Genomic DNA, 17207 nt, shown 5'->3' with positions numbered 1-17207 from the left:
TGACGCACGTACTTGAAAGGCTTAGCCAGACGACCCTTTACCGCTCCTGGCCGCTCCTCCCGCGGACGCGGAGCGTGTGAGTGTGCGTGTGCGTGCGGCGGCGGGGGACCCCCCCATCACATCACTGATCAGGGAGCATCGGCCGTCATACATACTCGTTAAGGTATCCAGGCCTGCCGTAGAGAGGTAGGGGTGCGGCATCTCCGCCCGTACGACGGAGAGGGGACGGTCTTGGCGCGACTCAGTTTCCGCGTCGCTGACACCGTCACCCCTAATCACCGTCGCCGGCTGGGAATACCAAGGAACCTAGTAAGCTTCACTTCTCCAATTTTTTCCCTTCCCATCTCGAGCCCTCTTCCCTCCAAGCTTCATGGCTAGCCTTCCGGACCCCCGTCCGGCGGGGTGATGAAATTGTCGATGGTTAAGTTGTTCGAATGGCAGACTCAGGGCTTGGCATTCCCGCGCATGTTCTATCCGTATCTTAAGAATAGTGCCCTTGACCTGTCAGTAAATGCGTCAAGTACTGAGGTATTTGTGCCTGACTGCCTACTACAAGATCAGACGAAGCCTGGGCGTACCCGTTGACTTCCCCATCCGTCTTAGCTTTGTTTAGTCGGCGAGCAACAGTGTTCGACAAGGCTCAACACAACAACACCCTCGTCTTGGCTATCTTTGGAGGTGGCCGGCGTATATACAGAGCACACATACTCCGACCAAGACACCAGACCACCCCCACCAGCTCGTCCTTATTAACTGGACCTTGTCCTCAACCTCGTCCTCGTTGTCGTTTTCGGATATCATTAATCATTCTCAATGTTGCCTCATCGGCAGTGAAGTCTTAGCAAAGAAGAGCCGCATACGATCTCACCATGAAGCGTTTGGGGTACAGGAAATCCCGAAATGGGTGCTTGAGATGCAAGGAGAGAAGAGTCAAAGTAGGTCGATGCAACCTCCCAAATTCCCCTGAACCCCCTGGTGCCACTTAGAAGCCGACACTCGACGTTGAGATGTGAGACTAATGCGCGATCCTCCTGACGTAGTGTGACGAAAACAGGCCATGCAGTGCCTGTGTGCGCCACGGGCTGCCTTGCAGTCTACTAGAAAACGCGGGAGCGTCAACAAGCGGCTCGTCCCAGGTGTCGGCACAGGCGCCGGCGGCAGGGCATCGGGCCAGGCGATCGGGATCACGGGTAAGTTCTGTTTCCCCAAGAATCGAAACTCTTTGGTGTTGAGGTATCTCGTTCTCGGATCTGACAGCGGCGGGGGTGGATAGGGGTCGGCAACGGTTAGGCGGAGGCCAAGCGCGCAGTCGCCCGCGTCTCTTTCGCCACAGTCCGCAGCCGGATCACTCGGTGGCCACCATGGCGCGTCGAGTCCAGGAGGGCAAACTTCTCCGTCTTCGCAGTCGGACCCGTTCCCTTACTTTTCACGCTTCTTAACCGACCTGAACAAGACAGAGACGGCCAGCGGCTGGATCTCAGATCTTGAGCTTATGCACCATTACACTTCGGTGTCGTATCGAACCTTCTCACACTCCTCTCAGGCGCAGAAGACCCTCCAGTATGATGTGCCAAGAGAGGCGCTCTCTTACCCCTTTCTGCTTCACCAACTCCTTGCCTTCTCAGCCTACCATCTGGCATACCTCCAACCAGACTGCCGCCATGCCTACCTTATGCAGGCTGCCCAGCACCAGAATGACGCCATCAACGGCATGAGAGGAACTTTGCTCGGCACAATCTCCTCCACAAACTGCCACGCCCTCTTCGCGTCTTCCATCTTCCTGACGCTAAGCGCCTTCGCCACCTACCCCAGCTATGAGAAGTACAACCCAACCTTCTCACCCATCGACAGCATGCTCGACATCTTCACCCTGACAGACGGCATGAGCGTGATTCTGCGTGCTTCAGACGACGATCTGCGCAAGGGACCGCTACGCGAAATCTTCATCCGCGGCCCCGGCGAGTCTCAGACGCCGGAACCGTCGCTTCAGCCCCTCTTTGAGCGGCTCCCCCGGCTCAGTACCCGGTTAGCTGAGATCGGTGCTATGGAGACCTCTACCGAGGGCAAGTACACCATCAATAACGCGGTAATAGCATTGAGCGAAGCTATTGCCAAGGTATCCACCATGAACGCCATGTCTGCCCCAGTTGAGTTCCGCGCGGTGTTCCTGTGGCCGGTACTCATGTCCAGCGACTACCTGGACATGTTGCGGCGCCGGCATCCCGCAGCTCTAGTCGTCTTGGCTCACTATTGCGTCATTATCAACATGGCAGAACCCTTCTGTTGGTTCCTGAACGGCTGGGCCCGAGCTCTGCTGTCCATCATCTCGGAACAGCTTATGGGCACGGCGTGGGCGGAGCTCATCATGTGGCCCATAGAGGTCATCGGAGTGGGAAGCTACGAGCTACAGATAGAACATATGGCGCACGCCATGCCTGTCGTACTCTAAGTTTTGCTATTTCTTTTGCAGTTCGTCTCTTGACGATATTTGGAGACAGTTCACGGTTTCACAGCGAGGCGGAGCGGTTCGCAGCTGGATTTGGATGCTCATTACAGAAATCAGATTTACAGCGTCTTCAAGTTTGGACGGAAAAGGGCGACAACTGGGTTCAGCGCAGCGATACACACGATAAAGGTTGCCAGGCTGGGACGGGCAAGACGGAGTTTGTGTGAGGCCTTCCACGGCCCCGGAATTTGGAGTACGGCTCTTCGGAACTTGGCAAACCTTGAAAGGCACACAGTAACGCTGTAAGGTTTATGAAATGTCAACTCTGTCACTATTCTATAGGAAGAATACTTGTAGAAACTTTCATCCCATCCCATGATCCCAACGGGCCGTCTGTTCCGAGCCATTGGCTCAGCCTTGTGCATTGCTGTCTGCCTTGTGTAAGTCAACACGCGAGAACGATCGTAATATCGCGGGTGCTAATGGTTGCTGTATTGCAGGGTGGGAGGTCATGCTGCCCTTGCGTAATGTGGAGCTAGAATGTTACTCTACGAAAACGAATATCCTACGTGAACGCTAAGAAGCATGAATGCGTGTTTTGCCATCTACCATTTCCACTCGAGGACGTTCTTGCCAAATATTTCTACTAGCAACATTTTCCAACTTGGCCTGGGAATCGACGGCAAAAATGCCAGAGGAAAGGTGAAGTGACGTCTGATTCCCTGAAAAATGTTGACGCAAGCTAATATGGTGCTTGACAGCCGGGATGAAAGTTCTTTGCGCGATCAAATTGGTGTTTGGGTCAGCCCTTAGTACAAAGGCTTGGCTCTTAACACTCGATGCTCCTCCTTGGCCAACGATGCCTCCGACACCATCGACTTTCGTCGGGAGGTCCACGATACCGCTCGCACCGGCCGTCGAAAGAACAAGGGCGTCGTCAGCTCGTTGGGTGAAGCCTTCTCCCCCAAGCCCCTGAAAGGCTACTTCTGGCAAGAAGTTTCCCTTCGTCGTGTGGGAGGCAATGGCAAAGCCTCCGTCAACAAGCTGGATGCTGTCTATCCATGAAGGAGTATCCGCCATGGATCCCACATTGATCTTGTGGACCCGAATGTGCCACCCTGGGAAGTGTTCCATGGCAGGCACCAGGGTCGTCTCGATCAACAAGTCAAGATACTTCCAAGGCTTCCAGGTGCTGACCAGAGATTGTACCTCAAAGGACACACCGTCTCTGTTGACGATTGATGTGGCCTCGAGACGCACATCAGTGGGTTCCCACCGAACCTTCCAGCTATCGCCATCGTCGTTGCTGGCGCAAAGTGTGCTGTCAGGGGCTAGCTGCGTAAGCATGTTACCTGTGGGCACGCTGAATGCAAAGGCTGAAGAGTAGGCAAACTTGCCATACTTGGCCTCCCTTGCTTTGAACGTCTTGGTTGTCATCTGCCCCGAAGACAAGAACAAGTGGTGTTCAGCGGTGCTGCAGAGGATCTGCCTAGGGGGCCAGACCACCTCGATACGATTCAAACCCTCATGACTCGACGTCCTGTTGTTTTTCCACTGTGCGCCATCAAGTGGATGAGGTAGTTCCTCGCTTGTCCAAAAGGGGTGGTCTTCGTCGAGTCCTAGTACTATGAAGCTTTTCAGACACCAGTACACCGACTGCGGCGAGTTGTAGTCTTCGCTCAGGAACATGTTGGGATATGCGAAGCCGATACTTATCGTCCCGTCTGTGTTGAACGTATCAGGTTGTTTTGCCCACCAGCGGAGATGCCGAAGAAGCAAGCCTTTGACAGCTCCAACATTGTCAATCGGGGCTGGCAAACTGACACCAGTGGTTGCCGCAGCGGCCCAAAAGGCCGCAAAGGCGAATCTGTACGTTAGACTTCGGCCGAAAGGTATCGCAGCTCCTGTGCATAGTCAGTCTAGGGTAACGCATTAGAACAAAGAGCCTACCATTAGTATCGAAATATCTCCAATAAGTCGACGCAAAGTCTACTGCCTGCTGTCTGTACCTCTCTACCCTTTCTTCATCATCCACAGCAAACCTGATGTACAAAAGTTGGGCAAACTGGATGGCGAAGCTGCCAGAGTAGTAGTCGGCTTGTTTCCTTTCCTCTCCCCAGAGCCCGTCGCTAGACCAACCGTCGCCAAGGTAAAACGAATCCAGCAAATCGAAGTCTTCCTCCATGAAGTGACGCACAGTTTCCATTTGAACGCCAAGAGTCTTGACAAGAGCAAGGTTGACGAAGATACGGAACCAGCGCCAATTGTTCTGCGGCATCTTCTTGCCGTTGACGTGGCCTAACCAAGTCCGCAATCTCTCCTTGGCCTCTCCGTCGCATGATGCCAAGAATGCGTCGGGGGAGGTCAAGAGTGTAAATGCGATGGACTCCATCTCCACCATCCGTTGATCAATGTCTCCCACGTCGCCCCAGTACTCCTCAGATTCAGGATCGGTGCCTGCCACGACCCCCGTCGTCCAAGAATTGAGATCCACGCCATTGTTGGCGTCGAAGCTGGGTTCGCGGAGGAGGCTAGCAACCACCCAAAGCGGGCGGGCGAATCCCTCCAACTGGGCCGAGACCTCGTCGAAGCCGGCAGCAGTGTTCGTCGCGAGCTTGATTCGTGCTTTCTCCGTCGACTTGTACGACTCCAATGGTTCGAGCAGGGCGGCAGCGGCCCGCACGAGATCGCCGCGTGTGCGAAATTGATTGTCTGAGAAACCGACTAATGGTGACATTGTGAAAGACAAGTCTTCTGCAGATTGAGAAGAGGAAGTGACGGCAAAGCAAGAAATTAGAAATGTTTTGAATGTCGATTGTCATGATCGCGGCCTATGAATGCGACCTCTCGTCAAGTGAGGAGTCAACGGAAGAACTCGCCCGGTCTTCGGGCCAAATGGGCAAGCACCGAATGGCTTATTTCCCGATGCTGTGCGACTACTACATCCCGAGCAACCTTGGCGTCGGATATTAAGCGGATCAATCGCAAGAAGGCAAACACTGTCAAAATGTAGAGCAACAGGAGTAAGGTACGATGAATCAATTACTTGGGCATCTATGACTATGAGAAAGCACCATTTTCCTATGTCTGAGCGGCCACATTTTCTAAAGTTTAGTGGCTTTACTAGGGAGGACGATGATAGAAGACGACGATAGAAGACGACGATAGAAGACGACGATAGAAGACGACGATAGAAGACGACGATAGAAGACGACGATAGAAGACGACGATAGAAGACAACAATGGACGACGACTATGGACGACGATATTGGACGATGACAACAAGAACAATAACAGCGACTACAACAGGAACGATGATAGCGAGCAAACAGTTATTACCGTCTAAGCCTTTTGGTGACCACCAACGGTCCATGCCATAACTACCTGCCACACTGTTGTCCTTACTTAATACACATCATCGCGTTCTTCGTCCTCGCCATTCCACCAACCATTGTGTACACGGTCCATGTGATCGTAGATGTCGGCGAGTCCTACATTCTCTCCACAGAAGAAGCACCAGTGGGCGCCGCAGGTGCAGGCAATGTGGTCGCATCCACCCATTTTCTCTGTTAGAGTGCCGCAGCCAGGGCAATTTCTGAGCTGCAGCTTCGTGCCCTTCATCTCCTTGCACTCATCGCAACACCAGTTGAACACTTCTTGGGGCGCCCCAGCCGCGCACACCCTCTCGACAAAGCGACGAGCGAGGCCACAGTCATCGCACCAAGCATATATCCACGATCCGGATTCTTCCACGGCAGTGCCAAGGTTTCCGAGCTGCGACAGACCCAAGGCGGATACTGTTTTGCGGGTTGGCTGGCGGCGACAGAAAGGGCACGATAGAGCGGCGATATTGATAATCCTGCCCCTAGAGTTGAGACCATACCAGTCTTCCAAGCATCCACTGCAGATGGTCTGATGGCAGCCTGAGCGACCGCATGCCTGACGCAAATCGGTCTTTCGAATATTGGAGAAGCACAAAGTACACTCCCCAGCCTCTGTTTTCCGAGACTCGACCCAGGAACGAAGCGAGTCGAACACCTCCGCTTGGTTGTGCACCACCTTGCCACGGATAGTCAGGTGAGTAGACTGTCCAGCTCCAGCTGGAAGAATCTGTACATTGGTTGCCAAAGACTGTCGGTCCGAGACTGCTGAGATGGTGTGGAAGAGAGATCGGCCGTTGAAAGGTTCTTTAATGGCACCGTTTTCGTTGCAAAGAAGCCATGATGTGCCGTTTTCTCCGCTCAAGCTTTTGGCAGAAGTTTCGTAGTCAATTATAGTGACCTTGTTCGTTACGCATCCAGGACATCTGAAGCTGGCGGCATCGAAGTCAGAAGGGCGGTACGTCTTTGGCCACATAATGCGGTTCAGGCACTGCGAGCACTCAACCCAGGGGGCATTAGACGAGTTACCGTGTCGGCAGTAGTAGCACTTGGGACGCACGTTCAGAGCGTCTGGGTTGTAGACAACGTATTGGGCACGACAGGTCGGAGTGAAACACTCGACCCATGTGCCTTCCGTCTTCTCATTGTCATCAGCATGGACGTTCGTCTCCCTCCTTAGCTTTTCATCGTCAAAGGGCTGGCAGATATTGCAGCTGCACGTCTGAGGACAGAGACCGCAGACACCGTCGCGCCCCATTATTGTGACTGAGCGAGGGAAGCTGCAGCTTTTGCAGATCACAACAGGCCCAAGAGCGACTTTGGATTTCTCCGGATGCCAACCAACCTTGGCCTGGAGCGTGGTGTTGAGGTTGAGCTCAAGTAGCTTGTAGTCAACTAGAGTCCGGAACAGCTGACGATCGCCCTCCAGCAGGATGCAGGCGTCGTGGCTGTAGCGATGGGTGATGCCTTCGGTAATTCGCTTCTCGTAGTCTCTGTCGGCGTCAAGAAGCAACGAAAGGCAGCTTGCGTTCCAAGTTTCCGGTATGTCCAAGTTGTTCCACTTCTTGCTGAAGAATAGGAGTTCCTGGTCAGCGGCTTCTGTGAGGGGCTTCAAACCTATACGCAGAGAAAGTGCGGCTAGAAGCGCTCCCGGTCGGGCTGCCAGCATTGTTCCAGGAAGAATGAGGTGAAGGAGTATTCTCCAGAACTTGCGCTGGTACTTCGCATTCGCAAGTGCCATTGGAATCCGAATAATCTCCTCGTTACCTTTCATGTGAGCAGGCAGGGTGTCCTCAGACTGGACATAGGTAAGTCGCGTGAGCACTCGACCAAGTCGGCGGAGAATGCGAGAGTCGCAAGAACGACCGATCTCCATCAGCTCGTCGCGCGTGAAGCCAGCGACACCTTGCCTGCTAGAGATTTTGGCCTGGTGGTCGTCACCGTCGTCACCATTGCCCTCGTTTGTGAAACATACGGTCGGATCCAAGAATACGCAGGGGTATCTCTCCTCGTTGGGGACCTGGCTGATGATGTCGAGGATTTCTGCAGCATAATCGTACGACTCTTCTAGCCAAGTCTTCATCCGACTCTTCTTCTCAGGCTCGGAGATTCGATCAACTGCGTAGCCGAAGGACTGAATGAGACCATCTCGGGCTGGGTTTTCGCGGTCATTGCAGACGGTACGCCAAAGAGTCCCGAAGATGGGGTTCACCGCAATAGCAGCAACATCTGCATCGATGAGCGACTTGAGCTGGTCGATAACGAATCCTTGGTAATCTGTATCGGCCATGTATCTCTTCGAGAAATCCATGACTGGGGTCTTCCTGGCATCGACTACAGTATGCAACTCGTTAAGAGTAGGGTTGCGGGACTCGATGTTCTCCTCAACAACATACTCCGCATTTGTTGATTGGCTGACTGGAAAGTATTTGCCAGTCGTGTCTCCGTCACCTTCATGGGTACTGTTCTGGATCGCTGCTGCATCTCGGTACTGCAGCAGTTTGGCAAACTTCCGCTCTCCGGAAGCAGAGGTTCCCAGCTTTCCGACACCCATCCATGACAGGAGGATGCCGATTGTCAGCTGGGAAATGGCATCAGCAGTGGTGACACTCGCATCCCCGATATCCAGCTTAAAACAGACGCCACCCGTCAGATGGGATAGGAACAGGAACGGAGACAGGGTGTCAGCGATGGCCCCCTGTATGATAGAGAAGACCTTGGCCTTATTCTCGCCCTGGAGGGCCTTGGCTCCGGAGACCCAATCGGTGAATAGGTTGCCAACGCCGTTGAAGGAGTCCGCCTTAGACAGGTTCTTGATTTCGGTGTCTCTGTTTCTGCTGGCAATGCCGAGAGTATGGGGCGGAGCGTCTGCGTAGAGAACAATGATCGTGGTAGCTTCTGGTCTCATGACGCTATAGGCGCGTGCGAGACCGGTCTTCGCAGCCTCGGGCCAGTCGATACTGTGACGTCCTGAGTCGGTGCGGATGCTCTTGGCCATGGAGAGGAGCTTCGACTGTGTGATAGTATCTTCGCCATCGCCGTACCAGCCAGACCACTCGGTAACCATGTCGGCCGAGTAGTCACGGTATGCCATGACGCCAATACGAGAGAAGCAGTCTGTTAGGGCGGATACTCGAAGAATCTCGGGCAAAGACTGATTGAGGGCCCGAAGGTAGCTACTCATGGACGCAGTGGCGTCCGTCAGGACGAGGAGGTCAAATACCTCCGAAGCCATACTGAGTAGCAAGTGATGTTTTCCACGCCGTATTAGTCAATCGGGTGCTTTGGAAGAGGAGGAGGAGGAGGAGGAGGAGGAGGAGGAGGAGGAGGAGGAGGAGGAGGAGGAGGTTGACCGCGATGAAGGAAGAGTGGCTAGAAATGAGAAGAAAAGACAAGAACCCTCATCCTATTTATGTCCCATGGTGATGGTCAGAGGGAAGGTGAGGCCAATCGTCGAGTTTGACTCACGCCGCCGTCAGCCACCCGTGTAGACAACCCGTTTACGGTACCCGTTGGAAGGGCCTCTGCGGTGGCCGTTGATGCGTCACTCGCCGACATCCATCGGAAGGAGTCTCGTACCAACTGAACTTTGAGTCATTGTACTTGGCTTTCAGGGTCAACAGTTCATCTCAATCTTTCGATCTTGTTGTGTACCCTAATTGCACCAGGGCTTGCTGCCTCATGTCGGTTGACGGGGGAGCCGGTTGGGGAGATGCAACTGGGAAACCTGTTCAGGGAGGGAACCCCCCAGGGTACTTGACCTGCCTGGCATCCATGGCTATTCTGGGCCTCCAGAAGGTGCCAGGGCTAATTAAGCGCCGCCCAGGCCACTGTTGGCCAGGTGTTGGCGGGCTGAACCGCCCTCAAAGATGGCGCGCGCCTAATTCCTCAAGAAACCGCCTGATTCCGCCTGGTTTTCCCGAGTCTGCGCGTTCCTACGTAGTTAATTACCCCTTTTAAACATGGATAGTAATAGAAATCTTCATACGGAGTAGTGACCCCGATACTAATTGCGATAACGACTAACGATGATGACGAACGGCGACGACGAACGAACGGCGACGACGAACGACGATACATAACGACGACGAACGACGATACATAACGACGATAACTAACAACAGCAACTAGCGAGGAAGACGACAACGAATACAACGACAATAGCAATAACAATAATAGCAGCGACGACGACATTAAACTAGATAGTATCACTATAGGAAAAGTGTTAAAATACCAATAATAGTTATAGATCTTTTTTTACTGTGAATTATAAGTATTTCAATATTGAATACTAATTTTTATTTTATATCTATTGTTTAGTTTATGTTATATTCCCTTAGATTTATAAGTCTAATTTAGTAAATTTGATATTCTTATTATTAAACCTCTCACTATTTAAGATAGGTGACGCTCTGAAGCTGCTTATGCCACTCGCAGGCATATCCGCTTCACGTCTACTGCAGAAGCAGCTAGACCGCAAGCAGTCTATCATCTATCTTTAGGGGGCTTGGAATTACACTACCAACTACATATGTATGTAATTAGCCAACGACAGATGTGCAAGAAGAGGCGTAGGTACAGTGGCTTAGAAGTGGTCTTGAAACTCTTCTTACTGCGGACTGCTGTAATTATTTCCCAGATTTGGTACCAGACAATGTCAGACACACCCTCATCGCTCCTCGCGCCATCAATGATCTCCCCGTTCATAATCCCATGCACGTAACACTGCCCAACAAGCAGGTAATTCCTCTTCCCCCAAGGCCGGAGACAGAAAGGCATCTTCCCGCCGTACAAGACACAAATGACATCGCCAGCTTACATCACTCTCGGACCGAGGACGTAGTATCCATTCCGGGTCCTCGCAAATTTCCGATCGCACGACGCGCCGTTGGCCGTGCGCGCGCGCACTTGGCTGCGTCTCCTCCGCCCGTCCATTCCTACAGCTTATCATTATTACTATCAGACATCGCATAGGAAGAGGAATCTAGCCCGGCTGCTTGGGTAAGATAATAAACCCCGGGTGCAAACCACTGCTGCGTTGGGTCCGACTCGTACCAATGGTTGTTGTCTTGCCACGTGGTGGCGACGCAAGCGCTACTGAGCGTCTGGACGTAGGCTAAGAGAGCGACAACGTCAGATCCAGGAAGCGTCCGATGACGACCGCGTCAAGATGGAGCTGATGGACAGAACTAGCTTAGCACCTGAAATGACCTTTTCCGGTTATAAGGCTACACACGTTGTGGCACGGCATAAGAGCCGTGACTTCGATCAAACTGCAGCCAACGGCCCCGATGTTGATGTGGAGATGCAGATAGGCAGCATTATCATGCATGCTTGGTCTGATATCGAGCATGACATCCTATATGGGCCATCCGCTACTGGTAAGACCTCACCTGATCTGGTTCGTCTGCTGGACCTCGTCAACGGAATCGTCATGACGGGCGAAGTAGCTCTGTAGCAACTCGCATCAGTGGCTGCTGCCGAAGCCACGCGGCAGGCGGATGACCGCAGACAGAAGGCAGCTACCCACGACTTTCTGCGACTTTGTTCTGTAAATACTGAAAAGAATAGAAGCGGCGCAATCGCGCGGCATGAGTGAATGGTCGAGAAGTATGCCTTGGTTATTCGATGTTCTCAAGGCCAGGGATCAAAACAGCTATGGTAATATCGAGATGCTTCTGAAAGACAAGGACGTAATTTGACACAATTTTCGAATCAGTTCATGGAGGTGGGCCTACGGAGGATCAATGGGGAGAGAAATACTACAAGTTTGGAAGGACTCCCGAAGGAAAGCTTTGATGGTTGCTACGAACACAAGTTAAGCATGCCTGTGGGGTGGTTCGAATCATTTGAGTACTTGAGTATATTTTAATGACCAGGGGTAAATGCGGCGATAGTGAGAGGAGGCGTGATATTGCAGCAATCAGCTGAGTGGCGTTAAATGCTGAGCACCGCAATACGGGATATGCAAGCCTGCAGATACGCAGATACTAATCAGGAATGTGCTATTGAGTGCGCAACTTTGGCATAGTCTGCAGAACGGCGATTCTGCCGAATCTTGAGTAAGCTTGGGGTATGATTGAAAAGCACACTTGACTGGGCCTTGTCCATTCATTTTGCATTCGGACAAATGCACGGCGAGAACTGGTCTGCCTGGACGAATGATGCTTCATTTCGAGCTGAAGGCGACTAGGGGCCTGGCAGCTGGCCTTCGGAGCTGAATGTCAGGAAAATCACTCGGCCAATTAGGGCCAACCTCAGAAGCATGGGTAATGGACGGGTGACCAGGTCAAAAAAAACGCTATCAGCACTAAGATGCAGCCTGATTCTTAGCTTTAGGCGCTGCTGGGCTGATCTGAAAATATCTCAACATTAGTTCTCCTTTGGGGTTTAAAGGAGAACTGGAGCCTGCTTCGCTGCTGTGTGACTATCGTGTAATGTTTTGCAGCACCTTATTCCGCCATGGCCGTGGTCGTTGCTAACGCCAAGGTTGCCGTTGTCGCAACGACTCCTGTTGATCAGGGTGACGATGAGGTTACACAGATCTGGCAGGAGGTGCAGGCGATGGTGATACGGATGGCGGGAGGGGATCCCAACAAGATTGATAAACAACTCGATATCGACGGAGTCCTACAACATCTGGAGCAAGTGCAAGCCAAAGATCAGAAGGCTGCAGAGAAGCACGCTGCTGTCAAGGACACCTTCAGCAAGACACTTCAAGTTATTTCAAAGGTTGGCGGCTTAGTTGCCGACGGCATTTCCAATGTGAGATTGCCTCTGCCGCCCACAGCTGAGATGACTATTAAACATATCATAGGCTTTCGGTCCCGCGAATCAGTGCTTCAACGCGCTGAACTTTGTTATCGTGGCATGGCAATCATACTCGGAGGCGTTTGAAAGTCTTGCAGCACTCCTCGAAAAGTGCGCCGAATTCTTTGAGCGATTTACCTACTACACGAACAGAGATGCGTCTCTCAGGAAAGTCATCTGCTGCCAATTCAGATTGTTCATCAGAGTATGCGACAAGTCACTTCAACTCGGGAAGAAGAGACACAAGATCAAGATGTTCTTCAGTCGCATGTTCCTGGATGATGATGACATCAAAGGGCTGCTGAGCGAGATGGAGAACCTCAACGCACGGGAACACGGTCTTGTATCTGCCCAGACATTCAAGATCAGCCAAGACGCCGCAAAAGCCAGCCAAGAGGCTGCCAAGACATCGAAGGATAGTTCAATGAAGCTCGACACGCTGGTTGAGCAGAACACTGCCAACAAGAAGGAGAAGACGGAGCAGAAGTTCAAGGACAAGGTGGAAAAGGCTTTCTTCGGAAAGAATTCCAAAGAGGTCCCCGAAAGGGGAGAAGACCTACGCAAATATGGCGCGAGCCGAATAGAGGGCACGGGGAAGTGGCTTGACAACGATCCTCTGTTCACAGCTTGGATGACTGGCGATGATACTACCGATCCTATCTTGGGTATTGAGGGGCTCAAAGGTTCAGGAAAGACACACGTGGTCACACACATTATTGATCGGCTCCAGAAGCAGAAAACAGTAGGTGGCTCTGGCACGAGATCAGCCGTAGCGCATTTCTTCCTAGAGGCAGATGCCAAGGAAGATGTCGCAGCAGGGTTCAGAAGGAAGCATGTAATTGCGTGTCGTGCTTCGAAGAGCCTGTTGTGGCAGCTTGCTCAGGAGGAGACGCCGTTTCTCAAATCAATTGCTGGTCTTTGCGACGCCGACAAAGTCGACCTAGATGACCCAGTTGCCATTTGGAGACAATTCCTTCTTGAGAATGAAGATCGGAGCACTATCGACAGCACATTCTTCATTGTTCTGGATGGCCTTGGAGAGAATTTGGACGCCCTCACCAATCTGTTCAAGATGCTCTCCGGTAACCAAGCACGTCTTCGCACTAGAGTCTTAGTGACCGGCACTTCGTCAACGTTTGAGCAACTCGAAAAGGAAGATGAAATTCGGATGAAAAAGCTGCGGCTTGAGACCCGCAACGCTGAGGACATCAAGCTTTACATAGAGGCTCGGATGAACCACATGGATATCCTTAGCGACATAACGCGACCGGGAGTGCCCGACGTGAGGAAGCGGGTTCTGGAGGCACTCGAGAGCTCCACCAATGGCGACTACACGATTGCAGTTGCAGCTTTGGACAACATCGAACGCGTTGATTCGCTCGAGGAGGTGGAAGATTGTTTGAAGAGGGCCGGCGGAGCAAGATCGAACCAAGTTCTAGAGGACATTCAGAGGTTCAATCAGATCATGAAGCCCAAGGAGATTGAGGAGATCAATGAGATCATTCTTTGGGTAAAATGGGGGCTTCGTTGGATGACATCTGACCAGATTGAGGCCGCTCTGGAGCTCAAGACCGACCACGACACAGATGGACGCCAAACCTCTCTTCGGTCCTTGCAGTCCAAGATTGAGAAGAAGTACAACGAACTGTTTTATGCTGATAGCGAAGGCTTGATCGACTTCAAGAGGCCTGAGATGTGGGACAACATCCCTCAACACAACAACGCCGATCCAATCTTACCAGAAGAACTCAACATTGTTCAACATTACCTCTCGACGGTTTGCCCCAAGAATGTCTATGACAAATTTGGCTTTAAGGAGTTTTTTGAACGAAGGATAGAACGAAAGGAGAACTCCATCTGTCAGGACCCAGACAATGCTGAACTCAAGCTCGCCCTAAGATGTCTTCGCTGCCTCATTGAGGAACAAACAGAAAAGAGCAAGCTTCTTCGCTCATACGCAGCCGATTGTCTTTATCAACATTTGGATAGCACCAATTTGTCTCTTGCGGATCGCAAGCTCAAGGCGGAGGCTGGAACCCTGTTGGTTCGGCTTTTTACCGAAGAGGCTGCGATTGATGCCCTTCTCTCCCGGGACTACGGACGGGATTGGGAGACTGAAGGCGCTATCGATGCCAAAGCTCTTCCTAGCAATTGGGAACCTTGGGTGTTCTCTGACCTAGGCAACAAGCTTTTGACAAAATGGTCCCAAGACTCCTCGGTCCTGGAGCACCTCGACAATAAAAGGATCCTGGAATACATCATCAGCCGCGAGAAAAGTGACCAGTACTGGTATGAGAAGGCGGCAATGATCGCAGCGAGAAGGCTTCTGAAGCCGGAAGATCGAGGAAGAGAGCTATCAGATGCTTTTACACTGCTTTACGGACTAATCAAGCGAGTAAGTCTGTATCCTTCGACCAAGCCTAACTTCTGGTGACGCGGATATGCTAACCTATGTAGATGAATCATAAAAGTGAAGGCGAACAGGACGAATTCAAAGTTGAAGAAAGTCAACTCTGGTTTCCCACTCTGGAGCATGTCAGCGCCGTTGAAACATGGGCACGGAACAGATTGGGTTTCGAGGAGAACGACGCTCTCTGGCAGAGTCAAATGGTGAAGCTCCTTTATTACTTATCCAACGACACTACTATCAAGAAAAAGGATGTCGTGGACAGAGCAAAACGAGTCATTCAGCTTCATTCAGATGATTGGATGTCCTCGTTCTACTTGGCTCGAGTCCTTGACTTGCCAGAGGAGGCTTCCGAAAGCATTGAAATCCTTGAAAGAGTGAAGGACCAGTTGAAGGGGGTCAAAGACGACCCCGTGTGGCGCTCGACTGCCAGAAACCAGAAGAATTATGCCGATATTATCCAGACACTCGGTGACCGCTACTGGAGTTTGGGAACTGATGAAAACACCGAAAAAGCCGTCTCCTTATACTTTAAGGCCATTGAAGAGAATCATCCTTGGCCTGCCACCTGCGCGTATCTCATTGTGTTCAGCTTTGGCGACCGAGGCCTCTGGACTGAAATTGTGGACTACTGCGAGAAACTGCTGAAAATTCCAGATGAAGATGTCACGGTTGGTGGCAAGGTAGCTTTCCTAGGAAGCAAAAACTACGAAAGGCTATTTTGGGACACAATCAGACGAGCATGCGATGAGACAGACCGTTGGAATGTGCTCCAGGCGATGTGGGAGGCAGGCGACAAAAGAGTCAAGAACACGCCCTACCAGTCTTCCTGGAAAGCCAAGATGAACGCCTGGTATAGGATCTCCATGGCTCGAAGGCCTGGCTACAAGAATGCTGGCATTGGGGTGATAGAGGGAATGCTGACGGAAGACTGGGTCAGAGACCAGGACACGGACATCCTGAATGAACTGACGCTATTCATTCTGCCTATCTACACTAGACGGGCCTTCAAACCAGACTCGACTCCGGAGGCCATCAACGCTGCCCTTAAGAAGGCAGTGGACCTGCACGATATCTTCAAGAAGGGTCAGAGTGCTTATTGGATGCCAAGTTTAAGATTTGCACGATTTTTCCATCTCAAGGGCGACGACATGCCCGGCAAAAGGCTGCTCAGTCAGGGAGTTGCACGAATGATTGAAATGCTATCGGACGACGACGTGGAGAACGACTGGTACTCCTTCTCGGTTCTGGCCCAGGTTTTCGCAGCCTTCGGGGAGACGGCCAATATGATTGCGTGCTGGGAGATGATGGCAGTGTCAAGAATTGCTGAAGTCGCAGAATACGAGCGGAAGTTGGCTCTTTACCAGGCTAGCATCACGGATGAATCTACTGCGGCGCGGACTTCGGAGGATGCGGCATCTGCTGCAGGCGAGACACACGGCGCCAGTACTCAGGAAGCGTCTGGCGCTGAGGCTCCAGTAATGGCGGAGGAGCCGGTAACAAACCCGGAGGACAACGATGAGAACCCGCCCGAAAACGTACAGCCGACTTCTCACAACACTTCTACCGACGTCGATGGAGAAGAGCATCCTGATCACGTCCAAGGAGATGTGGAGGAGGAGTCAGCAAACGGAGACTCAGAGAAAACGCCTATCGCCAAGCCAGAAGAGCCTAGCCGCTCCATCGGCGCATGCCACGGATACTGCGACGTCACAACGACGATTCCGAATGGAATATGGTATTGCATGGAGTGTTGTGGTCAGGTATGGCTGGATGAAGGTTGCTACACCAAGGCTGGTGCCAAGGCAGTTAGGGATCTCATGTGCAGCAAGGACCACACGTTCATCCCGCTACCCCCCTGCGATGAGGCTGCAATCAGAGCCATTCCTTCTGGCTTCATACGAGTCGATGGAAAGCATGTGAAGATGGAGGATTGGAAGGCGGAGGTGAAGGCTAACTACGTTGATTGCGTGGAGGCTGAGACACCTGAAGGATCGGAGGCTGCAGAGTAGTTGGGGTTTCTCACATGACATTCTCCCCATCACCTCGGTATCGAGAAAAACACGCAACGATATTCAGGCTTCAACATAAACTTTTGTACACATTAAGTATTCATTAGATGCGCTCATGAGGATATATACGCTAATTACATGAGATTATCATT

The 17207-nt window shown here is 52.0% G+C and overlaps 5 protein-coding genes across 5 annotated transcripts; 2 read left to right on the top strand and 3 right to left on the bottom strand.

Annotated features, from left to right (window-relative positions):
• Positions 1-1057: 1057 nt before the first annotated feature.
• GCG54_00011715 (uncharacterized protein) lies at positions 1058-2449 on the top strand (the record flags this gene model as incomplete). Its single annotated transcript, XM_045411612.1, has 2 exons — positions 1058-1190; positions 1341-2449. The coding sequence occupies 2 exons, from the start codon at positions 1058-1060 to the stop codon at positions 2447-2449; spliced, it is 1242 nt and encodes a 413-aa protein (XP_045256849.1).
• Positions 2450-3051: 602 nt separating this feature from the next.
• GCG54_00011714 (uncharacterized protein) lies at positions 3052-5183 on the bottom strand (the record flags this gene model as incomplete). The annotated part of the gene is made up of 3 exons (XM_045411611.1): positions 3052-3168; positions 3263-4350; positions 4397-5183. 3 exons carry the CDS (start codon positions 5181-5183, stop codon positions 3052-3054), a joined length of 1992 nt encoding a protein of 663 aa, XP_045256848.1.
• Positions 5184-5851: 668 nt separating this feature from the next.
• Positions 5852-9061, bottom strand: GCG54_00011713 (putative ariadne-like RING finger protein; the record flags this gene model as incomplete). The annotated part of the gene is made up of 1 exon (XM_045411610.1): positions 5852-9061. The coding sequence occupies one exon, from the start codon at positions 9059-9061 to the stop codon at positions 5852-5854; it is 3210 nt and encodes a 1069-aa protein (XP_045256847.1).
• A 1452-nt stretch (positions 9062-10513) lies between these two features.
• On the bottom strand, positions 10514-10777 carry GCG54_00011712 (Heterokaryon incompatibility protein 6; the record flags this gene model as incomplete). The annotated part of the gene is made up of 1 exon (XM_045411609.1): positions 10514-10777. The coding sequence occupies one exon, from the start codon at positions 10775-10777 to the stop codon at positions 10514-10516; it is 264 nt and encodes an 87-aa protein (XP_045256846.1).
• A 1511-nt stretch (positions 10778-12288) lies between these two features.
• Positions 12289-17055, top strand: GCG54_00011711 (uncharacterized protein; the record flags this gene model as incomplete). The annotated part of the gene is made up of 3 exons (XM_045411608.1): positions 12289-12591; positions 12644-15031; positions 15094-17055. 3 exons carry the CDS (start codon positions 12289-12291, stop codon positions 17053-17055), a joined length of 4653 nt encoding a protein of 1550 aa, XP_045256845.1.
• Between the last annotated feature and the right edge of the window lie 152 nt (positions 17056-17207).

This window comes from Colletotrichum gloeosporioides (assembly GCF_011800055.1).
Source record: "Colletotrichum gloeosporioides strain Lc1 chromosome Unknown consensus_110, whole genome shotgun sequence".
NCBI lineage: Eukaryota > Fungi > Ascomycota > Sordariomycetes > Glomerellales > Glomerellaceae > Colletotrichum > Colletotrichum gloeosporioides.
Note: the sequence above shows the minus strand (reverse complement) of the source record. Positions and strands in the feature narration are given on the sequence as shown.